Source organism: Cajanus cajan, chromosome 4, assembly GCF_000230855.2.
Source record: "Cajanus cajan strain Asha chromosome 4, NIPB_CcT2T_4, whole genome shotgun sequence".
Taxonomy (NCBI): Eukaryota; Viridiplantae; Streptophyta; class Magnoliopsida; order Fabales; family Fabaceae; genus Cajanus; species Cajanus cajan.
Genome location: NC_138520.1, coordinates 47,026,383 through 47,053,504, shown reverse-complemented (window position 1 = coordinate 47,053,504; position 27,122 = coordinate 47,026,383). Strand labels below are relative to the sequence as shown.

The window sequence follows — 27,122 nt, the reverse complement described above, 5'->3', positions numbered from 1 at the left end:
GGCAGAGGGCCGAAAACTAGGGATAACCCAACCTTTTCCTATCGATTCGACCAGAGAGGTTGTCTTGGCCGTGCCCTGTAGGCTCGGCCAGAGGTTGTCTTGGCCGTTCCCTATCGGCTCGGCCAAAGAGGTTGTCTCGACCGTGCCCTGTCGGCTCGGCCAAGGACCAATAGAGAATAGTTAGGATGATAATCATGGTTAACGAAAGACAACACGCAATTAAGGCGTAACCAGCCGATTAACATCGTATTACCTAAATTGGTAAATGTCAGAGAAGGACCACCCTGCTCAGGCCCATGACAGGTAGTATAAATAAGTCACACGAAACGAGGTATGTCACTGTTCATTTATTACTCTCGAGAATTATGCTTGTCCTGACTTGAGCGTCGGAGTGCCTTTTGCAGGTACCTCCCCCCTCTGAAGCATCAACCCGAAGCTCTCGTTCGACCCTCTAGTTACTAGAAGACTACGAGTGTGCCCTTAGACAGGTACATTTTGGCGCCCACCGTGGGGCCGAGCCGAGAGACTTAAGAAGACCAACTGAGTGAGAGCATTATGGCAAAGATAAGGAAGACCAACACCGAAGACCACCGATCCGAAGACGAACACCGATCCGAGGCAGACAATGCTGAGACAGTTGACGAGACAAACATGGCCGAAGTGGTACGACAGATGAAGGAGGAAATGGCCGCCATGAAGCAACAACGAGAGAAGGATGCTCGCGAAATGGCCGCCTTGAGGGAAGAGAACGCCACCCTGAAACACCAAAATCAAGATCCCACGTGGAAACCCTCCGAGCCAACCCACACTCAGGGGTCATTCCACTCACTCGGACATCATACCTCCATCCCTCGTACTTCTGCCACCGTCCCGGGAAACCATGCCTCGACTGCTCAGGCACCTGGCCGACCCATGCACAATGTGCCGGCCGGAGCACACCGACACCCCTTCACCCCAAACATCATGCATTCTTCACTTATTGATCATTGGAAGTCCCTACCGTTAGACAAGTATGATGGGACGACCGATCCAGACGAGCATGTCGACGTCTTTTTGACCCAAGTTACCCTCAGCACTACCGATGACGCTGCCCTGTGCCGAATCTTTCCAACATTGCTAAAGGGTCGAGCATTAAGCTGGTTCACTCGACTCCCGGCCAACTCGATTGACTCTTTCAACACGTTGGCCTCCCAATTTACCATTCAATTCGCCACTAGCCGGCCTCATCAATTGACCTCCCTGGCATTGGTGAGCATTCGGCAAGAGAAGAAGAAATCTCTCCGGACTTTCATGAGCCGATTCAATAAAGCGGCATTGGAAATCCGAGACCTGAACCCGGCGGTGGCACTTCACCACCTCACCACAGCATTGAAACCGGGACCTTTTGCCAACAGTATCTGCAAGAAGCCACCGACCAACATGGACGACTTACGACGACGAGCCGACAAGTACATGCAAATGGAAGAGCTAGCTGATTTCCGCAACCAAGCTCGAGCTGAAACTATGGGAGAGACAGAGAAGCTGATGTATGTTTGAAATGATGTATACACAAAGGTGCACTCTTTTCCTTGATCGGTCATTTCTACCCTTATAAATATGTGAAAAGAGATTCTACCCTTATAAGTACAATTCACTCTCATTCAGGACTTTCTTCTTTACTGTTTGCTCGAATATTAGCTCAGAAGGCTTCCCTCCCGAGTCGTCACTCGGCCAAGGACGTGCATTCTAATTTCTCTCACAAGGCTTCCCTCTCGAGTGACCCACTCGGCCAAGGACGTGCCTTCGAATTTTGCTGAAAAGGTTTCCCTCCCGAGTTGCCACTCGGCCAAGAATGTACCTTCAATTTTCCTGATAAGGTTTCCCTCCCGAGTCGTCACTAGGCCAAGGATGTACCTTCAGTTTTCCTGAAAAGTTTTCCCTCCCGAGTCGTCACTCGGCCAAGGATGTACCTTCAATTTTGCTGATAAGGTTTCCCTCCCGAGTCGTCACTCGGCCAAGGATGTAACTTCAATTTTCCTGAAAAGGTTTCCCTCCAGAGTCGTCACTCGGCCAAGGATGTACCTTCGATTTTCCTGATAAGGTTTCCCTCCCGAGTCGTCACTCGGCCAAGGATGTACCTTCGACTTTCCTGAAAAGGATTCCCTCCCGAGTTGTCACTCGGCCAAGGATGTACCTTCGATTTTCCTGATAAAGTTTCCCTCCCGAGTCGTCACTCGGCCAAGAATGTACCTTCGGTTTTCCTGAAAAGGTTTCCCTCCCAAGTTGTCACTCGGCCAAGGATGTACCTTCGGATTTCTTCAAAAGGTTTCCCTCCCGAGTCGTCACTCGGCCAAGGATATACCTTCAATTTTCCTGAAAAGGTTTCCCTCCCGAGTCGTCACTCGGCCAAGGATGTACCTTCAGTTTTCTTGAAAAGGTTTCCCTCCCGAGTCGTCACTCGGCCAAGGATGTACCTTCGATTTTCCTGATAAGGTTTCCCTCCCGAGTCGCCACTCGGCCAAGGATGAACCTTCGACTTTCCTGAAAAGGTTTCCCTCCCGAGTCGTCACTCGGCCAAGGATGTACCTTTGGATTTCTTCAAAAAGTTTCCCTCCCGAGTCGTCACTCGGCCAAGGATGTACCTTCGGCTTTCTTGAAAAGGTTTCCATCCCGAGTCGTCACCCGGCCAAGGATGTACCTTCGGCTTTCCTGAAAAGGTTTCCCTCCCGAGTCGTCACTCGGCCAAGGATGTACCTTCAATTTTGCTGATAAGGTTTCCCTCCCGAGTCGTCACTCGGCCAAGGATGTAACTTCAATTTTCCTGAAAAGGTTTCCCTCCAGAGTCGTCACTCGGCCAAGGATGTACCTTCGATTTTCCTGATAAGGTTTCCCTCCCGAGTCGTCACTCGGCCAAGGATGTACCTTCGACTTTCCTGAAAAGGATTCCCTCCCGAGTTGTCACTCGGCCAAGGATGTACCTTCGATTTTCCTGATAAAGTTTCCCTCCCGAGTCGTCACTCGGCCAAGAATGTACCTTCGGTTTTCCTGAAAAGGTTTCCCTCCCAAGTTGTCACTCGGCCAAGGATGTACCTTCGGATTTCTTCAAAAGGTTTCCCTCCCGAGTCGTCACTCGGCCAAGGATATACCTTCAATTTTCCTGAAAAGGTTTCCCTCCCGAGTCGTCACTCGGCCAAGGATGTACCTTCAGTTTTCTTGAAAAGGTTTCCCTCCCGAGTCGTCACTCGGCCAAGGATGTACCTTCGATTTTCCTGATAAGGTTTCCCTCCCGAGTCGCCACTCGGCCAAGGATGAACCTTCGACTTTCCTGAAAAGGTTTCCCTCCCGAGTCGTCACTCGGCCAAGGATGTACCTTTGGATTTCTTCAAAAAGTTTCCCTCCCGAGTCGTCACTCGGCCAAGGATGTACCTTCGGCTTTCTTGAAAAGGTTTCCATCCCGAGTCGTCACCCGGCCAAGGATGTACCTTCGGCTTTCCTGAAAAGGTTTCCCTCCCGAGTCGTCACTCGGCCAAGGATGTACCTTCAGTTTTCCTGAAACGGTTTCCCTCCCGAGTCGTCACTCGGCCAAGGATGTACCTTCGATTTTCCTGATAAGCTTTCCCTCCCGAGTCGTCACTCGGCCAAAGATGTACCTTCGACTTTCCTGAAAAGATTTCCCTCCCGAGTCGTCACTCGGCCAAGGATGTACCTTTGGATTTCTTCAAAAGGTTTCCCTCCCGAGTCGTCACTCGGCCAAGGATGCACCTTCGACTTTCCTGAAAAGGCTTCCCTCCCGAGTCGTCACTCGGCCAAGGATGTACCTTCGATTTTCCTGATAAGGTTTCCCTCCCGAGTCGTCACTCGGCCAAGGATGTACCTTCGGTTTTCCAGAAAAGGTTTCCCTCCCAAGTTGGCACTCGGCCAAGGATGTACCTTTGGATTTCTTCAAAAGGTTTCCCTCCCGAGTCGTCACTCGGCCAAGGATATACCTTCAATTTTCCTGATAAGGTTTCCCTCCCGAGTCGTCACTCGGCCAAGGATGTACCTTCAGTTATCCTGAAAAGGTTCCCTCCCGAGTCGTCACTCGGCCAAGGATGTACCTTTGGATTTCTTCAAAAGGTTTCCCTCCCGAGTCGTCACTCGGCCAAGGATGTACCTTCGACTTTCCTGAAAAGGCTTCCCTCCCGAGTCGTCACTCGGCCAAGGATGTACCTTCGATTTTCCAGATAAGGTTTCCCTCCCGAGTCGTCACTCGGCCAAGGATGTACCTTCAGTTTTCCTGAAAAGGTTCCCTCCCGAGTCGTCACTCGGCCAAGGATGTACCTTTGGATTTCTTCAAAAGGTTTCCCTCCCGAGTCGTCACTCGGCCAAGGATGTACCTTCAACTTTCCTGAAAAGGCTTCCCTCCCGAGTCGTCACTCGGCCAAGGATATACCTTCAATTTTCCTGATAAGGTTTCCCTCCCAAGTCGTCACTCGGCCAAGGATGTACCTTCAGTTTTCCTGAAAACGTTCCCTCCCGAGTCGTCACTCGGCCAAGGATGTACCTTCAATTTTCCTGATAAAGATTCCCTCCCGAGTCGTCACTCGGTCAAGGATGTACCTTCAGTTTTCCTGAAAAGGTTTCCCTCCCGAGTCGTCACTCGGCCAAGGATGTACCTTCGATTTTCCTGATAAGGTTTCCCTCCCGAGTCGTCACTCGGCCACGGATGTACCTTCGACTTTCCTGAAAAGGTTTCCCTCCCGAGTCGTCACTCGGCCAAGGATGTACCTTCGATTTTCCTGATAAGGTTTACCTCCCGAGTCGTCACTCGGCCAAGGATGTACCTTTGACTTTCCTGAAAAGGTTTCCCTCCCGAGTCGTCACTCGGCCAAGGATGTACCTTCGACTTTCCTGAAAAGGATTCCCTCCCGAGTTGTCACTCGGCCAAGGATGTACCTTCGATTTTCCTGATAAAGTTTCCCTCCCGAGTCGTCACTCGGCCAAGGATGTACCTTCGGTTTTCTTGAAAAGGTTTCCCTCCCAAGTTGTCACTCGGCCAAGGATGTACCTTTGGATTTCTTCAAAAGGTTTCCCTCCCGAGTCGTCACTCGGCCAAGGATATACCTTCAATTTTCCTGAAAAGGTTTCCCTCCCGAGTCGTCACTCGGCCAAGGATGTACCTTCAGTTTTCTTGAAAAGGTTTCCCTCCCGAGTCGTCACTCGGCCAAGGATGTACCTTCGATTTTCCTGATAAGGTTTCCCTCCCGAGTCGCCACTCGGCCAAGGATGTACCTTCGACTTTCCTGAAAAGGTTTCCCTCCCGAGTCGTCACTCGGCCAAGGATGTACCTTTGGATTTCTTCAAAAGGTTTCCCTCCCGAGTCGTCACTCGGCCAAGGATGTACCTTCGGCTTTCTTGAAAAGGTTTCCATCCCGAGTCGTCACCCGGCCAAGGATGTACCTTCGGCTTTCCTGAAAAGGTTTCCCTCCCGAGTCGTCACTCGGCCAAGGATGTACCTTCAGTTTTCCTGAAACGGTTTCCCTCCCGAGTCGTCACTCGGCCAAGGATGTACCTTCGATTTTCCTGATAAGCTTTCCCTCCCGAGTCGTCACTCGGCCAAAGATGTACCTTCGACTTTCCTGAAAAGATTTCCCTCCCGAGTCGTCACTCGGCCAAGGATGTACCTTTGGATTTCTTCAAAAGGTTTCCCTCCCGAGTCGTCACTCCGCCAAGGATGCACCTTCGACTTTCCTGAAAAGGCTTCCCTCCCGAGTCGTCACTCGGCCAAGGATGTACCTTCGATTTTCCTGATAAGGTTTCCCTCCCGAGTCGTCACTCGGCCAAGGATGTACCTTCGGTTTTCCTGAAAAGGTTTCCCTCCCAAGTTGTCACTCGGCCAAGGATGTACCTTTGGATTTCTTCAAAAGGTTTCCCTCCCGAGTCGTCACTCGGCCAAGGATATACCTTCAATTTTCCTGATAAGGTTTCCCTCCCGAGTCGTCACTCGGCCAAGGATGTACCTTCAATTATCCTGAAAAGGTTCCCTCCCGAGTCGTCACTCGGCCAAGGATGTACCTTTGGATTTCTTCAAAAGGTTTCCCTCCCGAGTCGTCACTCGGCCAAGGATGTACCTTCGACTTTCCTGAAAAGGCTTCCCTCCCGAGTCGTCACTCGGCCAAGGATGTACCTTCGATTTTCCAGATAAGGTTTCCCTCCCGAGTCGTCACTCGGCCAAGGATGTACCTTCAGTTTTCCTGAAAAGGTTCCCTCCCAAGTCGTCACTCGGCCAAGGATGTACCTTTGGATTTCTTCAAAAGGTTTCCCTCCCGAGTCGTCACTCGGCCAAGGATGTACCTTCAACTTTCCTGAAAAGGCTTCCCTCCCGAGTCGTCACTCGGCCAAGGATATACCTTCAATTTTCCTGATAAGGTTTCCCTCCCGAGTCGTCACTCGGCCAAGGATGTACCTTCAGTTTTCCTAAAAACGTTCCCTCCCGAGTCGTCACTCGGCCAAGGATGTACCTTTGGATTTCTTCAAAAGGTTTCCCTCCCGAGTCGTCACTCGGCCAAGGATATACCTTCAATTTTCCTGATAAGGTTTCCCTCCCGAGTCGTCACTCGGCCAAGGATGTACCTTCAATTATCCTGAAAAGGTTCCCTCCCGAGTCGTCACTCGGCCAAGGATGTACCTTTGGATTTCTTCAAAAGATTTCCCTCCCGAGTCGTCACTCGGCCAAGGATGTACCTTCAATTTTCCTGATAAGGTTTCCCTCCCGAGTCGTCACTCGGCCAAGGATGTACCTTCGATTCTCCTGATAAGGTTTCCCTCCCGAGTCGTCACTCGGCCAAGGATGTACCTTCGATTTTCCTAAAAAGGTTTCCCTCCCGAGTTGTCGCTCGGCCAAGGATGTACCTTTGGATTTCTTCAAAAGGTTTCCCTCCCAAGTTGTCACTCGGCCAAGGATGTACCTTTGGATTTCTTCAAAAGGCTTCCCTCCCGAGTCGTCACTCGGCCAAGGATATACCTTCAATTTTCCTGATAAGGTTTCCCTCCCGAGTCGTCACTCGGCCAAGGATGTACCTTCAGTTTTCCTAAAAACGTTCCCTCCCGAGTCGTCACTCGGCCAAGGATGTACCTTCAATTTTCCTGATAAAGATTCCCTCCCGAGTCGTCACTCGGTCAAGGATGTACCTTCAGTTTTCCTGAAAAGGTTTCCCTCCCGAGTCGTCACTCGGCCAAGGATGTACCTTCGATTTTCCTGATAAGGTTTCCCTCCCGAGTCGTCACTCGGCCACGGATGTACCTTCGACTTTCCTGAAAAGGTTTCCCTCCCGAGTCGTCACTCGGCCAAGGATGTACCTTCGATTTTCCTGATAAGGTTTCCCTCCCGAGTCGTCACTCGGCCAAGGATGTACCTTTGGTTTTCCTGAAAAGGTTTCCCTCCCAAGTTGTCACTCGGCCAAGGATGTACCTTTAGATTTCTTCAAAAGGTTTCCCTCCCGAGTCGTCACTCGGCCAAGGATGTACCTTCAATTTTCCTGATAAGGTTTCCCTCCCGAGTCGTCACTCGGCCAAGGATGTACCTTCAGTTTTCCTGAAAAGGTTTTCCTCCCGAGTCGTCACTCGGCCAAGGATGTACCTTCAATTTTTCTGATAAGGTTTCCCTCCCGAGTCATCACTCGGCCAAGGATGTACCTTCGACTTTCCTGAAAAAGTTTCCCTACCGAGTCGTCACTCGGCCAAGGATGTACCTTCGATTTTCCTGATAAGGTTTTCCTCCCGAGTCGTCACTCGGCCAAGGATGTACCTTCGATTTTCCTGAAAAGATTTCCCTCCCAAGTTGTCACTTGGCCAAGGAAGTACCTTTGGATTTCTTCAAAAGATTTCCCTCCCGAGTCGTCACTCGGCCAAGGATGTACCTTCAATTTTCCTGATAAGGTTTCCCTCCCGAGTCGTCACTCGGCCAAGGATGTACCTTCGATTCTTCTGATAAGGTTTCCCTCCCGAGTCGTCACTCGGCCAAGGATGTACCTTCGATTTTCCTAAAAAGGTTTCCCTCCCGAGTTGTCGCTCGGCCAAGGATGTACCTTTGGATTTCTTCAAAAGGTTTCCCTCCCAAGTTGTCACTCGGCCAAGGATGTACCTTTGGATTTCTTCAAAAGGTTTCCCTCCCGAGTCGTCACTCGGCCAAGGATGTACCTTCAATTTTCCTGATAAGGTTTCCCTCCCGAGTCGTCACTCGGCCAAGGATGTACCTTCGGCTTTCCTGAAAAGGCTTCCCTCTCGAGTCGTCACTCAGTTCGTCGTTCGGTTACCATTGAAAGACTCCTTCGGCAGCCTGAACCTGTTCGGCACCTTCGGTAGCCTGAACCCGTTCGGCACCCTCGACAACCTCAACCTTTTCAGCACCCTCGGTAGCCTAAACCCGTTCGGCACCCTCGGCAGCCTCAACCTTTTCAGCACCCTCGGTAGCCTGAACCCCTTCGACACCTTCAGCAGCCCGAACCCGTTTTGGCACCCTCGGCAGCTCAAAACCCTTCGGCACCTTCGGTAGCCTGAACCTGATTTGGCACCCTCGGCAGCTCAAACCTATTTGGTACCTTCGACAGCTTGAACCTGTTCGGCACCCTCGGCAGCCTCAACCTTTTCAGCACCCACGGTAGCCTGAACCCGTTCGGCATTCTCGGCAGCCTCAACCTTTTCAGCACCCTCGGTAGCCTAAACTTGTTCGACATCCTCGGCAGCCTAAACCTATTCGGCCTTCAGATTACGAGAAGATTACGTGTACCTCCCAGACAAGTATTACCCTCTACGTCGCTTCGCTCCTCAAGGCTGGGGGGCTTGTGTACCGGAAGGGTCCTATCGGTCACGTCGGCCAACATGTGATGTCCTATCAGACTTCGACACAATTCTCGGCACGACCTCGGCTCGGCAGAGGGCCGAAAACTAGGGATAACCCAACCTTTTCCTATTGGTTCGACCAGAGAGGTTGTCTTGGCCGTGCCCTGTCGGCTCGGCCAGAGGTTGTCTTGGTCGTTCCCTATCGGCTCGGCCAAAGAGGTTGTCTCGACCGTGCCCTGTCGGCTCGGCCAAGGACCAATAGAGAATAGTTAGGATGATAATCATGGTTAACGAAAGACAACACGCAATTAAGGCGTAACCAGCCGATTAACATCGTATTACCTAAATTGGTAAATGTCAGAGAAGGACCACCCTGCTCAGGCCCATGACAGGTAGTATAAATAAGTCACACGAAATGAGGTATGTCACTGTTCATTTATTACTCTCGAGAATTATGCTTGTCCTGACTTGAGCGTCGGAGTGCCTTTTGCAGGTACCTCCCCCCTCTGAAGCATCAACCCGAAACTCTCGTTCGACCCTCCAGTTACTAGAAGACTACGAGTGTGCCCTTAGATAGGTACAATATTGTATGTTCTATTCTAATTTGTTTGGAAGAGTTGTGAATACCTTGATGCTTTTTTATATCTTGATTGATTTATCTATTTGATTTGATTATTTTATATACTTGTTTGTTTAGTGTTCATGCAAAATTTGGCTTTTGTGATTAAATCATGAATCGAGGAATTTGGTGTGAAATTGTATTATTGGCATGTTAATACCTATAAACATTGTATTATGAAGGTAATTCTAGTTTTATGTAATAGACACTAAGACATTTGACACTTACTAAATAGGTTTAAGGGGATTTTCAAAAAATTTAAATTTGTGTAGTAATCACGAGTCTGCCTTAGACATGTGGTCGCACTCACTAAGTGCAAGACTCCTAGAGGAAATATTTTTTTCTTTATCCCTTTAACGTTAAGCAAGACCAATCTTTCATTAAGTGCAATAAGCACAAAGAGAATTAGGGATTTTGGTGCTGAAAATGAGAGTAAACCTTTGACTCTCAACCAAACATTAGTAAACCCTAATTGGAATCACTATAAGAAAAATGATGAATTGCGACGTACAAATTGTAACGGTTATCTTGAAATCGTCATTACTTTGATATTGCGACCCTTCATACGACGGTTTCTCCCAACTATCGTAAAACTTTTCAACATTGTGACGGTTTTTTCCAAAATCATCGCAAAATTTTCCAACATTGCAATGGTTTCCTCCAACCGTCGCAAAAATTTTCAACATTGCGATGATTTCGCTCAAAACCGTCGCAAAATTTTCAAACATTGCGACGGTTTCTCCCAACCGTCGCAAAATTTTCCAACATTGCGACGGTTCCTGCTAACCATCACAATTTACAAGACAAAAATTTAAATAAAAATTCACACAAAGTTATGCACACTCCAAAATTATATAATTTTAATTTCAATAAAAAATAGAAAAATAAAATCATAATGACATGTAATTACATTTAGAAATGTTAAAAAGGAAAAAATACTTTAATATACTATATTAATTTTATTTCTCTATCTTTTAAATTATTTTAAAATAAAAAAGTTTTTTATTAATCCTAGGAAGCTAAAAATTAAAAAAAATTACATATGTTACATTTTTTTATGTGTTAGTGAAATTAATAATACATCTTAATTGTAGATTATATCGAGAATATTGAAAAACTAATAAATAATTTATGAAATTTAATACTTTAATGGTTAATTAAATATGAGATATTTGATAAATTAAATTATCTTCTCACAAATATTATCTTAAAAATCACTTCTAGGTTTGAATATAATACACACACACATATATAACCCCTATTTAATTAGAATTTAAAAGTTATTTTTAGTACAAATTAAATATTATTTTGTTCAAAAATTACGGTGAAATTTGATAAAGTTTAGGATTAAAAATACATTTAATAGTAGATTAGACCAAAAGTAATATATTTTTTTGGAAGTATTATATTATCTTAATAAACTTATATTTTATTAACAATTTTATATATATTTCGTTTAATATGAGATACACAATTATCATAAAAAAAATTATATATATATATATATATATATAGAGAGAGAGAGAGTGGAAGAGGAATCAAATGACTCACAAAGTAACTCTTAATAAAGTTACTCCACTCAATAACTCATTGTGTAAGTTGAATTTTATCGATCCAATTATTAAATTAAAAGTTATTAAATTTACTAATAATTAATATATAAAAAAATTGATTATAAAATAAAACAAGGATAAATACATTTTTTTTAATTTTATATCTTAGATTTAAGATGAATAAATAAATTAAGTTACTTAATAATTTATTTAAAGTTAAAATTTAATTTATAAAAATAATATTTTAAAAGAGAAAGGTTATAATAACATCAGTGTAACTTTAACTAAGTATTACACTACTCAATAATTTTATATTAAATAACAATTTTATAAATTCAACCGTTAGATTGAAAGTTTTTTACTCTTAGATCATATATACAAAATTTTATATTAATTCAAGATGATTTGATAGTTCATTCTTGTAAAAAAAATTGAACGTAATATATACATTTCAAAATATACTAAAATATAAACACTTTGATTACCTTCAAGTTGTTCAATTTTAAAAAAATTTGATATAAACATATAAAGTGATATGAATTTTTAATCCAACGGTTGGATTTACAAAATTCACATTTAATATAAGATTATTAAGTGGTATAATACTTAGTAAAAATTACACCGTTGTTATTATAACCTTTCTCATTTTAAAATATATAAATTATTATTTAAACTTTTAAATTTATAATAAATAATTTAAATTGTGTCATAATATTAATTTTAAATAGAAATAAGTAGATTGTTAATTATAAAAGTAAGTATATATATAAATAAAGATTAATTAAGTATAATATAATTATTATTAGTAATATAATTATTATATATTTATAACGGTTCGGACACACCGAAATGAGAGAGATCCAAAGATAGTATAAGTATGAGATTGTATAGTTGAGAATGACTTAAATGAATTAATTTGTACTACTTATACTGATGACATGTATCTGCTTTTCTGTAGCTTATCTCATCAGAACTCCACAATTAAGTGTGCTTGACTTGGAGTAATATAGGGATGGGTAACCTTCTGGGAAGTTTCCCAGAAACTGTGTAAGTAAGGACAAAACATGCTAAAAAGTGAAGTATTGTGAAATAGAATCCTTGAGAAGAATAACAATTGAATTTGAGACGTATAAAAAATTTAATAAAATAAAAAAATAAATATTTAGCGACTGATTTAGAGGTAGTTAGTGTGACGGGTACTGTAAGGGTTGCAATTCCAATTTTGCGAAGGTTTGTGCAACGGTTCCAGTAACCGTCGCAAAATTCACTCATGATGGACATTTCTGCAACAGTTGGTGAACCGTCGCAATGGTGCCTTTGCGACAGTTCTAACCGTCGCAATGTAGGTCATATAACTGTCGCAAAATCTTCATTTTCTTGTAGTGAATGAAGTTATAAAGGATGAATTTGTAGTACTCATTTAATACGTAACACTTCAACTTTTCTAAAATTATTATAATGATGTTTTAATTAATTAAATAAGTTTTATAAATATTTTAGAGGCTTTTAGAATTATTATAAGTGCTTTAAATTAAATAAAAAAAGGTTTATGAAGTTATTTTGTTATAGCAAGTATATTGGAGAAAATATGTATTTTAATTAATTCTTTAATTTAGTGTATTTTATAAAATATGTTTTATAATATGATTTATGTTTTAAAAGAAATAAGGAAGCAATAGTTTCTTTTTATAAAAAGGGGTTAAGCATAGTTAGTTCAGTTCATGCTTTTGGTATTTTACGCTTACTCTTCTTCTCTAGAGAATCTAAGGTAATGGGGAGTGAAAGCTTTCTCTTTGGATGTAAATTAATTGTTGAGTAAAGGAGTTAATCCAACTTGAATGCCTATTTATCTAATTCTTGGGGAAATTCATTATTTGACGTAAGGAATGAGAATTAGAGTGTAATACATTGCTTATGAGCATCATGTGTGATAATTGAGTTATATGTGTGATCAATTTCGTGTTAAACATTTTCATTATGAATCTATGAGTATCTGTGGAAAATCCTTGAGTTATAAAGCAATGTGAGATTGTGGGCAATAAGAGAAATTGTGTGAAATTGTGGTGTAACTTATGTTTGTAATTCTATGTTGGTTAATAAGGAACATAAAATTAGTGAAGTTACCAATCAATTTGAGACTTCAGGTTTTGGAGAGTTATGGTGCAAAACTTGTTTGTGCATATTATCATGAATTGTAAAGATGATAAGCAGAAGTGAAAAGGCATCGGGTGTGGGAGTGGTAGAGAACATTGATTACTCTTTGTGACGATAACATCAGACATAGGGGTAACCACGTTGGGTGCATAAACTCCAAAGGTGTCTATGTGGTAATATCGTCGAGCATGAGTCAAGTCATGTTAGGCGTGAACCTTCTCGAGAGCTTAGTATGCTTTTTTTGAGATCAACGTCAAGCATAGGGTGTGTATTGCCTGGTGTGGTACCTAAATTAGTTACTTGTGTGTATGCAATTGTGTTGGACTGAAGCATTATTGTATATAGTCTATAAACAATAAGAATGTTTATATGTGATTATGTAGGCTATGTTTGTATGAATTAAAGGGGTGAATATGGTTTCCTATACATGTGTAAATAAAAAGAAGTATATGTAGATGAATGAGTATGAGATGTTTATCAATGGTTTGTGGAGTATATTCTTGGAGTAAGTGATGGTGGTTATGTGTATGCATTTAAGTCTAAAAAGAATGATGTTTGTGTTGTATGAGTGAATATGTAATTGAGCCATGAGGATGTGCCACGAGATTATGAGTGGAGTTGTGGAGGTTCTAACCTAATTATTATTGCTATAATTGACATTGGAGAAGCGTGCATTAATTAGATGTGAATACGATGTGCAAGATTTGAAATTTTGGTAATTGATGAGATGTGAGATGATCATAATGTGTTACATATGAATGAAATGATGATGATGTGTATGCATGAGATTTACATTAAGATAATGTGTTAAGTGAATGAAATGAGTATGAATTAAATCTATGGGATAAAGTGTTGCATAAAGTCTTGTATATGAAGCATGCATGATGAGAGTCTTTATGCTATAATTGTTAATTTATGGTGGTGTGTGGAGTAGAGTATGATGAGGAATGTGAATGAATTGATGTTATGACATATGTAATGGCATGGCATGATTGATTGAGAATTTACATGGTATGAGATGTATGATAATTGAGTATTAGATATAGATTATGAGTAAGAGATATGCGTCATAAGTATGAGATATATGCAATGATATAGTATAATATGTGTTCCATGAGTAGAAGATATATGTTACAAACATAAGTATTCACCTTCAAGTCATGAGTATAAGCCTTCAAGTCATAAAACTAAACCTTCGAGCCATGAGTATAAGCCTTCAGACCATGAGACTAAGCCTTTGGGCTAGAAATAGAGCTATTGTGATCTTAAGTTGTTTATTATTTAAGTAAGTATCATCAAAGAATGTGACTTAATGTGTTGGGAATTTGGAGTGTGAGTGTGTTAATGTGAACAGTGAAGTTTTGTAAATATATTGTTGCTTGCTATGAATTATAAATTATTACCTTGTTTTAATTGAGTATATGTTGAATATGTTAGAGTGAGACATTTCTCACTCCCCTCTATTGTTTGTTGTTCAATGTTAAGTATGTTATAGGTAATGATTATTATGTTGATGATGCGAACAACGACGCATGATCCTTGTGGGTGTTGCATAAGCTTTGATAAAATGTGATACTAATGGGAGTAACGTAAGACTTTCTTACTATTTCGGGTTAGGACTAATGTCACACAATTGATTTGTTTATGTTATGAGGACACTTAAGTATTCCTTTGGTTTAATAGTATGTTGTGAATCTTGTGAATGATACTAAACTTGAAGACTATTGTGGTTATTTACATTTGAGTACTTTAATATTGCTTTGAGAGTAGTGGGTGTAACCCAATATCACACTTTAGCAAGGGTTTAGCTTTTTCTACGCAATAAAGTAATAAGAAGAAAATGAGATTTTAAAGTCAATTTTTTATGGTATTATAAATAAATACAACCTAAGGCTAATCACTAATACTTTCATCAATAAGCATGTTTTGACTTATATATTAATAGAAAATAGAAAACTTTTTATTGATTGGTAAAATTTTTTTCGCACACCGAGTTACAAGATACAAGCATCTATATATTGTTAAGTCAGACGAAGCGCATTCGCAATTCTCATCGAGGTTTTGAATATGAAAAATATAATACATATTGTTATTCCTAACATGTGCATTAGTGTTTTAGATAGATAGCAATAAGTTCAGGAAAAAATGAAGGACAAAGTATGATCAAGCATAATCGAATTGAACAAGACATCAGACGATAGAAAAGCTAGTATCAATACTAAGGTTGATCTATATCTAAATCAAATACAAGATAAGATTAGCTGAAGCCTGAGGGATCAGATGTAAGACCAAAACAGGCATCATATGAGACTAAGTCAAGAATGGGATGAAAGTTGGCTAAACATCAACATGGATTTACAAAATCATTAGATAGAGCCTAACGAACAAGCAGACGAAGTCATCACTACTAGACGTAAAAGGTAGTCAAGACCAGACAAAGAATCAAAACTAAAATATGTATCCAGACACAATCAAAAAATAATGGAGCACGTTTGAAGTCCACTAACCACATTAAGTGAAATCATACAAGAAACACAAAAAGACATCAAACTTGAATAAAGAAGAAAAATAGGCAAGCGTGGATTCACAAGTCAAAGTTGGGTGTGTCAGAAAAAGGACACCTACTTTTCAGCAAATGCCAGCACCTTAATAGCTAAACTGATGAGAAAAGTACAAATATGCCTAGATCATGATTGAAGTCAGACATTGAAATAATCAACTACACAGAAGGACTTCATGTATATAAGAAAACATTTAATGCAAGATCAAATGCATTAAATGAAAATATTTACATAGCCATGAACAAGCCTCCATCTGCAACAACATGAAGCTCCACTCCAACGAAAAAACTTGAATTCAAACAACGGACATATTTATCAACAGGCTATAAGTATCAAGGAAAAGAAGAAGAAGAAGAAGAGAACTGAGAAGTAGAGAAAACGTGCAATAAGAAAGAGAAAGCGAAAAAGCATAAGCTACGTTTCTTCTCAAAGCATTTCATGTATATCTGTGTGAAAACTAAAATAGCTTATCTTAGTGAGTGTTGCTAATAGTCTATCCTCTCTACGAGAGTAAACAAAACACTCAAACACTTATTCCTATAAAACTAAGGTTACGCACCTTAGTGAGTGTAGAAACTATCCTATCATCTCTGTGAGAGTTGCAAACACACTCAACATCCTCATTTACTATAAAGCCTGAAGAGGCTGGTTGAAAGAATACTTGTGAACCAGAAGTGGTTTGAGAATACTAGCGCTAGTGAGTGAAGCTAGCAGACCATAAGTGGTCAAGAATACTTGGAGAACCAGAAGTGGTTAAGAATACTAGCGTCAATAAGTGAGGTTGAGGAGCCAGAAGTGGTTGAGAATACTTGTAATCCTTTGTGATTAGTGGAACCCTTCAGTTGAAGGAGACTGGACGTAGCTCAGATTGAATGAACCAGTATAAAAATCTGTGCATACCTTTTTCTATTTCTCAAACACTACTTGTTTAAAAACTTCATCTTTCATATACTTTCATTTCAACAAACTGTTAGACGAAAACACACTTGTCCACTATTTTTGAAGAAACAATATTTTTGGACGATAAATCCTTTCAGAAGAAAAACATATTTACTTAACTTGTTCCTTGAAGCAGACGATCAGTTTTATTGGATGCAAAAAGCTTTCTAGTCAGACAAGCCTGCACTAGTTTTCAACGGTGCTTGAATATTCTTTTTATTAAAATAAAAATGAGTATCTTTACAAAACGATTTTGAAAAATCTTCCTTCGAACACACACACATTCAACCCCCCCTTCTGTGTGTATTTCTGCTAACTTCATATATAAGATGCCAAAAAGTACATAACTAGCTAGACTCCACTAGCATACAAGAGAAGCTAGTCACAAACAGACAACGGTGACTAGTAAATAAGAGAAATAATCTTGTAGTTGTTTTGCTAACTTTACATACAAGTATAATAAAAATAAATTCAATATACAAGAATAAAACCATATACTTTATTGCTCTCCTCCCTGACAAGCTTAGAGGGGTGATGATAAAAAGGTTCCACCATTTTGAGCTTGGTCATTAGAAACTAAAATCTTGTTAGAGACAAGACTTTTGTGAAGATATCAACATACTGATTTGTTGCTAAAAGATGAATAACTTGTAGTTGTTTTGCTAAAAAAATTTGTAAAATCAAGAGACAATTTCAAGAGGCTATAATTAGCTTTAATGATAACAAATGAGCTCTCTTCAGGAAATCATTTCTTCAGGAGGCTATAATTAGTTGTAAGATGAAGGACATCAGATGAAACACACAATCTGACTCTCTTCTAAATTTATTTCTCATTATAAAAATCAGATTATCCTTTAAGAGGCATTAATACTTTATTCCTTAAACAGATCAAATGAGAAAGCTTCCTTAAAGACATCGAAAGGTTGTATGAATGAAATGTCAAATCCTTGCATCAAGAAAAAAAGAGAAGAATCCCAACAATCACGAAAAAGTAGACAAGAACTTTGAACAAGCTACAATGCTCTAATTTAGCCACTGCTTTTCAACCTACCTAACAAAATGATGATGAGTAGCTGTCAAGATCAGATAAGAGATGAACCTTTTTATGTAATGCATTAAATGCTTGTAGTAACGGTTAATTCACTATCTCTCTCTGGTCTCAAAGAAAAGACAGATGAAGCATCTTGAGAAAAGTGCTCAACATCATTCTCTTTCAAGATAATATATAATGCATTCTCAATCAAAGAAGAAAATAGAAAGGGAAAGTAACAAGAAAAAAAATGAAGTTAATGACTTGTAGATACATCCTGTCCTGTACAGTTTATTAGTGCTTAATTTTCATAGCATCACATCTAAAAGAGAAGAAACTATCTTAGTAACTCTTTTCAAATCTATTTGTAAGGGTTGAGCTTTGAGAGGATTGTTGAAAAGCATACTTAGTGTTGAGCCTGGAGAGGCTTTGGGTAGTTGTTTGAAGAGGCAAGTCAAAGACTACTTAGGTTTGAGCTAGAAGTGGCTCGTTGAAAGAATACTTGTATCTTGAAAAATATAGTGGAACTCAATTTGGTTAGATTGAGAACTAACGTAGTCTATGAGTTTGAGACAAACTAGTATAAAAGGACTTGTTTCACTTCATCTGTTGTACTTAATCATTGTTTTTGTAAAGTCTTACTACTTCACTATTTTCGAAACTGAGTTTTTTATATACATTATTCAACCCCTTTCTAGTGTGTATCTTTTTTCCCAACACTTTTTTTGTATCAAAAAATAAATCTAACTCCATATGATTAGGCTTGGCATGTAAAATAAGATTGTGGGCCAAAGGAACAATGCTTAGGTTATAATCATGATCTTCAAGAGATGTGTATTTTTCAGGAATTTGGGGATTTACGAGAAAATGATGTAATTTGGTGACACTATTGATAAAGGTGTTTGTGTTTGGTGACATAGCACGTAGTTCTTTGTATCAAGACTTTCATAGAGTGAGGAAATGTGTTTGTGTTTGGTGACATTGTTGATGGAGGTGGAAGGGATAGAGGTGAAGGAAAAGTAGAACTTATAAACCAAGGATCAATCCAAGCTCTATATACATATTAAGTTACAATAAGATGCCAATGAGTATACAACAAGTTAGACTCCACTAGCGTACAAGAAAAACTAGTCACTAATAGACAATAATGACTAATAACAAAGAGAAATAAACCTATAATTGATTTACTAACTATACAAACAAGTATAGTAAAAAAACAAATGCAATATGCAAAACTAAAATCCTATACTCTAATATGATTATGTAAACACTTTTAACTTCTAGTGAAACTTGTGATAATTGGGTGATTTACTTAGCTTTAAGTGTGTAAATCATAACAATTATCTTCATTTTCCTTTATTTATTTTTTTTTTGTAGATTTTACCTCATTTTAACCTTATTTAATTTATTTTGCAATTCTTACTTAATTCGTTAGAATTTTGGAGCAAATTTCACTTTTTGAACCCTTTCATTATAGGTTCAAGAAGGTTGAAGACTTTAAGACTAGAGGATTAAATAGGAGAAAAGAAGTAGCACACATAGAGCATTGCTCAATGAGACAATCTAGTTGTTGATCAAGAGAGATGAGAACTATCACATAGCCACATGATTGCTTAGTAAGGCATTCATCCATTGAGCGAGAAAGCTCCAGAAGCTATAAACTCGCTCAACAAGCCAACCTAGTCGCTGAGTAAAAGCACACATGTCATTCTCACTTAGCAAGCCCCCGTTGTCATCGAGAGAAAATTACTTGACACTTGGACACCTAAGACAAAAAGAATGTTCTCTATTAGGGTAGACTTGGGAATTCGAGGGTAATCATTCAATACACTGTGGACAAGACCCCTAAAGGTTGGGAACACCCTAGGAGAGCACAATTTCACTACCTTAATCATTTCTTCACCATTTTGAATAGTTTCAATGGCTATGTGTAGCTAACTCCCACTCATTAGGATTGGTTGTAACTACCTAAACCTCATCTATTAATAATTTGCCTCATTAATCTATGTTTTATTCCATTTATTAGTGTTTAACTATTTCCATAATGCTCTTTTAATTTATTGTATTCTGAGTTGATTTATTTTCTTGGGTTGTTGGAAAAAAATTTTGAGTTATGAATGGGTTAAAACACTAGTTGAAAGTCATGTTTAGGAATGAACATGAGTTTCAATGGTCATTTATGAACTATGTCTATTTTTAATGTTTGTATTTCAACCATTACAACCAAGGGATTTGAGATTTGAATGAAATACAAGGTTTCAAGATCCTAAGGGATTAAGGCTTGAAGATTTTTTGTGGTAATGATAATGATAAGATAAAACAAAGAGGAAAACCTTTTATGAACTAATACATGATGGTGAACTAGTAAAATCCAATCCTAATGATTTTTTCCATTGGATTTTTCATATCCGTTTTCACACGTGTTTGACAAGAACCCTAAAACATAAATTTATTTCTATTTCTTACTTTATTGCTTTCAAGTTCTTGTATGAAAAAATCAACTTCAAACAACTACTATTTCATTCTTTTGAATTCTAGTATAGTGCATTGTGTCATAATCATCATATATTGCAAGAGTTCCCTTTGGAGACATCTTATTTCAAAAATATTATGCTTGATTCAATATGCTTGTCAATCCGTCAACAACTTGTTATAATGAGAAAAATCTTAAGTTTTACCTTTTCTAGACAATGGCTTATACAACTTGTTATCCATAAATAATGCCTTTTAAATTTCCTTACACTACAATATACCAAGATCAGGCCTTTTAAATTTCTTTACATTATACTATGCCAAGATCAAAAGACTAAAACTAAACTTTTGAGATGGTAAAATTTGTTAATTATAATCCCTTGAACAACATTAGAAGATTATTAAAAGGATACTTGTATACATTCTTACATCAAAAGACGATCTTTGACCCCTCGCAACATAGGTTTTACTACTAACAAATTTAGACTTTTTGTTAAAGAAATATTTTTTAGATCATAGAGTTAAATGAATTCAAATAGACGATTAGTTATAATGATGTGTAATCTCTCAAATGAATCAAATTGTTTTCTTAAAAAAAATGCATTAAATATATATCATTTATGATGTCAAATTGTTTGCTTAAGACACTATTATAGCTACTCTACAATGACATTGCTTCTATAAGCTTTGTTTGATATGAAAAGCTGATAAGTAGCCTCCTTGATCAGTTAAAAGGTACTATTTGGTGAAATGCATTTAATGCTTGCATTAAATGAGTGAAACGGTTACCTACCATTACAAGGAAAGACAATGAAGATAGGTGAAGCAAACTTATGAGTTGGACTCAAAGTGTTGCAACAGCCATCTTCTCCAAATTACTATATAAAAAGATTCAAAGCTCAAGAAAAAAAGTGTGTTACATACAAAAGAGACTTGAACAAAAACATACACAAAGGAACACTCTTTGTAAACCATACTTGTGTATAAATTTCATTCTTTCTTGTAAAAGTTTATTACTCTATATGAGTTGTATAACGTCTAAGTGAGATGAACACAAGATCTCTAAAACCTTTATAACCATTGTTATAAGGTTAAGTCTAGATAGACTTGTCTATAAAAGAATACTTGTTTTAAGCCTATAGAGGCTTGTAAAGAATATTTGTTTTGAGCTAGGAGAGGCTTGATTATAAAAGAATACTTAGTTGTTAAGCCTGAAAAGGCTTGTGAAAAGAATATTTAGGTAGTTGCTTAAAGAGGGAAGTCAAAGAATACTTAGGATTGAGCTAGAAATGACATGTTGAAAGAATAGTTGTATCTTTGTTTAAAGACAATGGAACTCAATCAAGTTGGATTGAGAACTGAACGTAGTCTTAGTGATTGAGATTAACCAATATAAAAATATCCAGTGTTTCATCTAATTGCTCTTCACACTTCATTTGAGTATCATTACTATTTCATTGTGAAAAATATGAGTTTTTGATACACAATGTTCATGCCCCTTCTAGTGTTTATCTTTTCTCCACAAGTAACCCCTTTGGTCAAATAAGAAGTGACAATTTGGTGAAACGCATTTAAGGCACGAACAGACACTTCTCTTCATAAGGAAGGAAGACGAAGATAAGCAAAGCATGATTGTGAGAGAAGCTTAAGGATTTGCAATAATCATCTTCAAGAAGCACCTATATAAAGAAGCTTGAAGACTCAGAAAGAAAAATATCTACCATTGTAAAAAATTTCAATTCATTCTTTTTGTAAAATCTCTTATACTTAATTTGGTTGTATCATGTCTTAAAAGTAAGACAAAACAACAAGTGGTTTCCCAATTTTAACTTTTTGTTATTATTTGAATCCTAAAGAGGCTTTGTTTCAAAGAATACTTGGATGTTGAAGCTTGAAGAGGCTTTATTGTATAGAATATTTGATTATTAAACCCTGGAGAGGCTTCATTGTTCAAAGAACACTTGTGTAATTGCTTTAAGAGACTAGTCAAAGAATACTTAGGTTGAACTAAAAGTGACTTATGATAGAATATTTTTATTTTGGTGAAAGATAGTGGAACTTGATCAAGTTGATCAAGAACTAAATGTAGTCTCATAGGTTGAGGCGAATCGGTATAAAAATATCGTGTGTTCTTTGTACCTCCCTCTTCATCTAAACTATTACAGTCATGTTAATACTTTATTATTTCAAAAGTGTTGAGTTTTTGATTCACATTATTCAACCTCATTTTAATTTCTTTGTTTTCTTACAAAGGGGAATTAGTTTTGTCCTACTATTGCAGTCAACTCTTCTCTACAAAACTTCTTTCTTTTATTGCATTTGGATATAAATTGGGCACTGAAGCCTTATAACAAAATCCTTCAATGGAATTATTTATATCCATTTATCTTTGTCTTATATCTTAGTATTCTTAAAATTATAATGGTCAAACCTAGCATTGAGGTTGAATATCAAAAGCCTAGCGAATGGTACAGTTGAAGTTTGTTGGATACAATAATTTCTTATTGAGGTTAAAATGATTTTCCAAATTCTAATAATCGACTATATGAAAATATAAGTTAATCTCTATATCCATTGGTCATATCCTACATGTTAAGACCAACATATAGATCCTAGCATATTTTTCTAAAAGACAAAAAGTTTTGACCAAAAGTCTTCTTGTGGTTCATGTTCAAGTTATTTCTCAATATGTTGATATCCTCAATAAAGCTTTTTCACCTACATAATCCACTAATATTATTGCTTAAATCAAAATGTTTGACAAAATTTATCTTATTCATCTACAACATACTTGATAATATGAGCAATTTTGGTATATCCTATGCTAGTAGTTATTTATAGTACATGATTTACAATTATATTCTTTATAAAGTTGCAAATGATTAGTGTTGATATATAAGTAAACTTTGTTAAAATATAATATGACAAATTTCAATCTATCCTTACCATAACTAAAAAGAAACTAACTTTGGAACTTTGTAAATATTTAGCATCATATTGTTCAATTATGAGAATAACAAAATCATTAGTTTAAAGAAATAATCTAAATTCTTTCTCTATTTTATTTCTCTTTTACTTTTTGAAATTTTTTTCACCTAATTAGGTTTCTAACATAAGATAAAACGTGTTAGCAAATTTTGAGAAAATGAAAATTACATACCTAAGCCTCCCCAACACAATACCAACTTCTGTGGATCTTTTAAGACCAATATCAGCTGGAGATATTATTTCATATGTACTTTTATGTTTTAGCATCCCATCCTACAAAGTAGAAAATAAAATAAAATTATAAACAAACAAGGATAAAACAAAAGGAGTAGTTTCATATAGACTTACAAGTAAGTTGGCTAGAAAAATAACATGCATAAAAGAAAGAAAGAAAAAAAATTAAACTATATTTTGATCATGTGGATAACTTCAATTATGTAAAAGGAATCACAATGAAATTATAAAATGAATTTGATTTTGATTCTTACAAGGTGTTTAAATGAACTTAAAAAATTAATATTTAATTTGTTTATTAAATTGTCTTAACTTTAATTGCATTGCTAATATAAAATATAAAATTTACATTTTTGTGTTTAATAGGATAGAAACAACAACAATTACCAAGTCTTATTCCACCCAATGAGATCAAAGCCTTATACAATGTAATTCACTTAGTTAAAAATCAACATTTCACTACTATTATTTACCATGAGATCCTTTTTCACCATTTTCTCTATTGTCTTTTTTTTCTCCCTCACACCTTTGTAAAATCAAAAGACAATCTTGAATCCCTCAAGAAGCTATGAGTCTTTATGATCAAGAATTTATGAGTTTTTATGATAGCAAACAAAACTTTTCAAAAGATTATTTCACATGAAGCAGATATCATATTTCGTCTGTAAGACGAAGTACATCAGACGAAATATACAATTTGTATTGATGATACATCTATTTCTCGTTAAAAATTTAGCTTATTCTTTAAGAAGCTTTAATACTTTATTCCTTAACAAATCGAATGAAGAAGCTTCCTCAGAAACAACGAAAGCTTGCATAAAGGAAATGTCAAATCCTTGTATCAGGATAGAAAGAGAAAAATCTCAAATATCACTAAAAGGAATTTAATGCTTGCATTAAATGTATCAATGGTAATCTCTTAGATCAACAAAGAAGATAGACGAAGCAACTTATGAAGAAATTTAAACGTTCAAACTCAACATTGTTGTAATGGTCATCTTCTCTAAAGTTACTATATAAGGATCAAGGCTTCAAACACCAAGCAGAGAACACATAATACACATACGAAGAAAAAAATTATACATAAAAGATCAATATTCACTGAGCAATTTACACTAATCAAACACTTTGAGAATAAAGTTGAAGCATTATAAAGAAGTTTTTCATCATAAATCTTGTACATAGTTATTTGTAGTTCATTTGTGTTGTATTTTCATAGCATCATGTCTAAAAGAGATGAAGCTATCCTTGTAATTCTTGTCAAATTTATTTGTAAGGGTTGAGCCTGAAGAGGCTTGATCAAAAGAATACTTGGTGTTGAGCCTGGAGGGACTTATTGAAAGAATACTTGGTGTTGAGGCTAGAGAGGCTTGTTGAAAGAATACTTGGTGTTGAGCTTGGAGAGGCTTGTTGAAAGAATACTTCGTATTGAGCCTAGAGAGGCTTGTAAAAAGAATACTTGGTGTTTAGCCTAGAGAGGCTTGTAGAAAGAATACTTGGGTCTGAGTCTCAAGAGGCTTGTTGAAAGAATACTTGGGTAGTTGCTTGAAAAGGCAAGTCAAAGACTATTTAGGTCGTCTGAGCCAGAAGTGGCTTGTGAAAGAATATTTGTATCTTGAAAAAGACAGTGAAACTCAATTTAGTTGGATTGAGAACTGGACGTAGTCTCTGTGTTTAAGATGAACTAGTATAAAATATCTACATCCCTTCACCTGATTGCATTCCAATACTTTGTCTGTCACAACTTCTACTACTTCACTACATATTAAAAGCATGAGTTTTTGATATACACTATTCAACCCCCATTCTAATGCATATCTTTTTCTCCAACAATTGGTATCAAAGCTCATCCTTTAACAAGGTTGAGCATCTAACAGTGTTAAAGGAAAATGATTCAAAATGGGAAGTAGTTAAGGACAGTACTTGCCGGAAGGAGCTTCTCTCACAAGGCCTCTAGCCTTCAATGGAGAAGACTGCCTCTATTGGAAGGCTAATGGGACATATTAAGGCTAATGGGACATATTAAGGCTAATGGGACTAACTTGAAAGGACCAAAGAAAATCTGGTTACCAAAATCAAAAATCATTCCCATTACAAATCTTCTTAGAAGGAAGAAGGAAGGATTCAATCTGGTACTTGGACAATGGTTGCTCACGACACATAACGGAAGAAAGGTCTATATTCCTAAACCTCCAACCACTTGAAGGATTTGTGTCTAATAGGTATAATAAAAGGTATAGGTAAAAGCATATCAAGCAAAAAGGTAAAGGTATAACACAAAAGAATTTCTTGAGAAGTTCTGAAGAAGAAATTACAAATATATGCCTATATCCATTTGAAAAGTCTTCGAAAGACAAATCTGACCATGTAGGATGTGACAAATTTTTTAAGCACTCACTTTGTCTATCATGATTTCATCTGAAGTAGATATTGCATCTATTAATAGATTAGTAAATATTTCATTAATCTGTATATTATGATTGACACTTCATTATGACTCTGAGAAAGATAATAGGTGTATTAAAGATCTTTAAATTCTATCAATCATGTGCACCTTGAAGGAAGGAAAAGTAATGCATGGAGACGTGAAGGGACAGTTACACATCGCATTACACCACATCAGGTTGCACAGCTACCACAACTGTCACGCTACCTAGTCTCTCTTTCCCACATTTTCAAGTTTTTGAAAATGGTTTTCATTCTTACAAATCCTCCTTCTCGAATCAGTTCACTCTCTATTGTTCATCATCTTCCTCAACCTTTCACAAGCTTTCAAAAGCCTTAACCCCATGGCACGCAAGCTCGCTTCATCTTGGAAGGAAAGTACTGTAGACACCAATTTTTGTCCGGGTTGAGGATTTGAAGACGAGAAGCTTCTAAAGTGAGGGAAGTGACCCTTAGAGGGAATCCGAAGACAAGAAGCTTCTTAAGCTAGAGAAGTGACCCTCGGAGGATCTAGAAGACTTTGGGTTGAGAATTCAAAGGTGAGAAGCTTCTGAAGTGAGAGAAGTGACTCTCATAAGATTTGGAAGATTTTGGGTGGAGAATTCAAAGATGGGAAGCTTCTAAAGCAAGAGAAGTAACCCTTAGAGGAGTTGGAAGACTCTAGAACACTTCATGAAGGATCGAGAGGCCTCCAAGAGACATTCCAAGGGTCAAACAACCAAGAACCAAGCCTAGAAGCAATAAACCAAGCCTGAGACCCGTGAAAATAGGCATACTCTTCATAAGAATGCGCAAACTCATGGTCAAGGTCATTGAGGATGGTCGTTCTCATGAAGAGTATAGTCGTTCCAAATTAGAAAATGCATGTAAAAAATAGGGTAAGAACGGCCGTTCCAAAAAGAGAACGACCATTCCAAATTAGAAAATGCATGTAAGTACTTTTATATATTTTTGCTATCAAATGAAAAAATTATGTTGATTAAAATAATTTAACATAATATTATTTATTGTTTTGAATATATTTTTCCATTGAGTGGGATAATTATTTTTTTTAACAAAAGTTTAGCTTAAAAAGAGCTTATAAGTTTTTTTTTAAAAAAAAAAAAATAGTTTGCCAAAAAATTTATATTTTCTTTTTAAAGTTATCATTTTAACTTAAACTTTAAAGTAGCTATTGAGCTTAAAATAGGTAAAGTCAGTCAGACATAAGTTAAGATTTGTTCCATTTCATTAGTTACTTTTTGTTTAAAAGAAATGTATTAGTGACTTCGGTAAACAAATTATAGAAGAAAAAGATGCAGTGTGCTAGTATAAGTGAATTACTAGCA

At 37.6% G+C, this 27,122-nt stretch overlaps 1 protein-coding gene across 3 annotated transcripts in view; it reads right to left on the bottom strand.

Moving 5' to 3' along the window:
• The window catches only part of LOC109819112 (putative 2-isopropylmalate synthase), a 48,143-nt gene that overhangs the window by 6,837 nt on the left and 14,184 nt on the right, over positions 1–27,122 (bottom strand). For all 3 annotated transcript variants that reach the window (XM_029268994.2, XM_029268995.2, XM_020384715.3), the window contains exon 6: positions 23,288–23,388. In XM_029268994.2, coding sequence (XP_029124827.2) covers positions 23,288–23,388 — 101 coding nt within the window. The remainder of the gene's footprint in view (positions 1–23,287; positions 23,389–27,122) is intronic.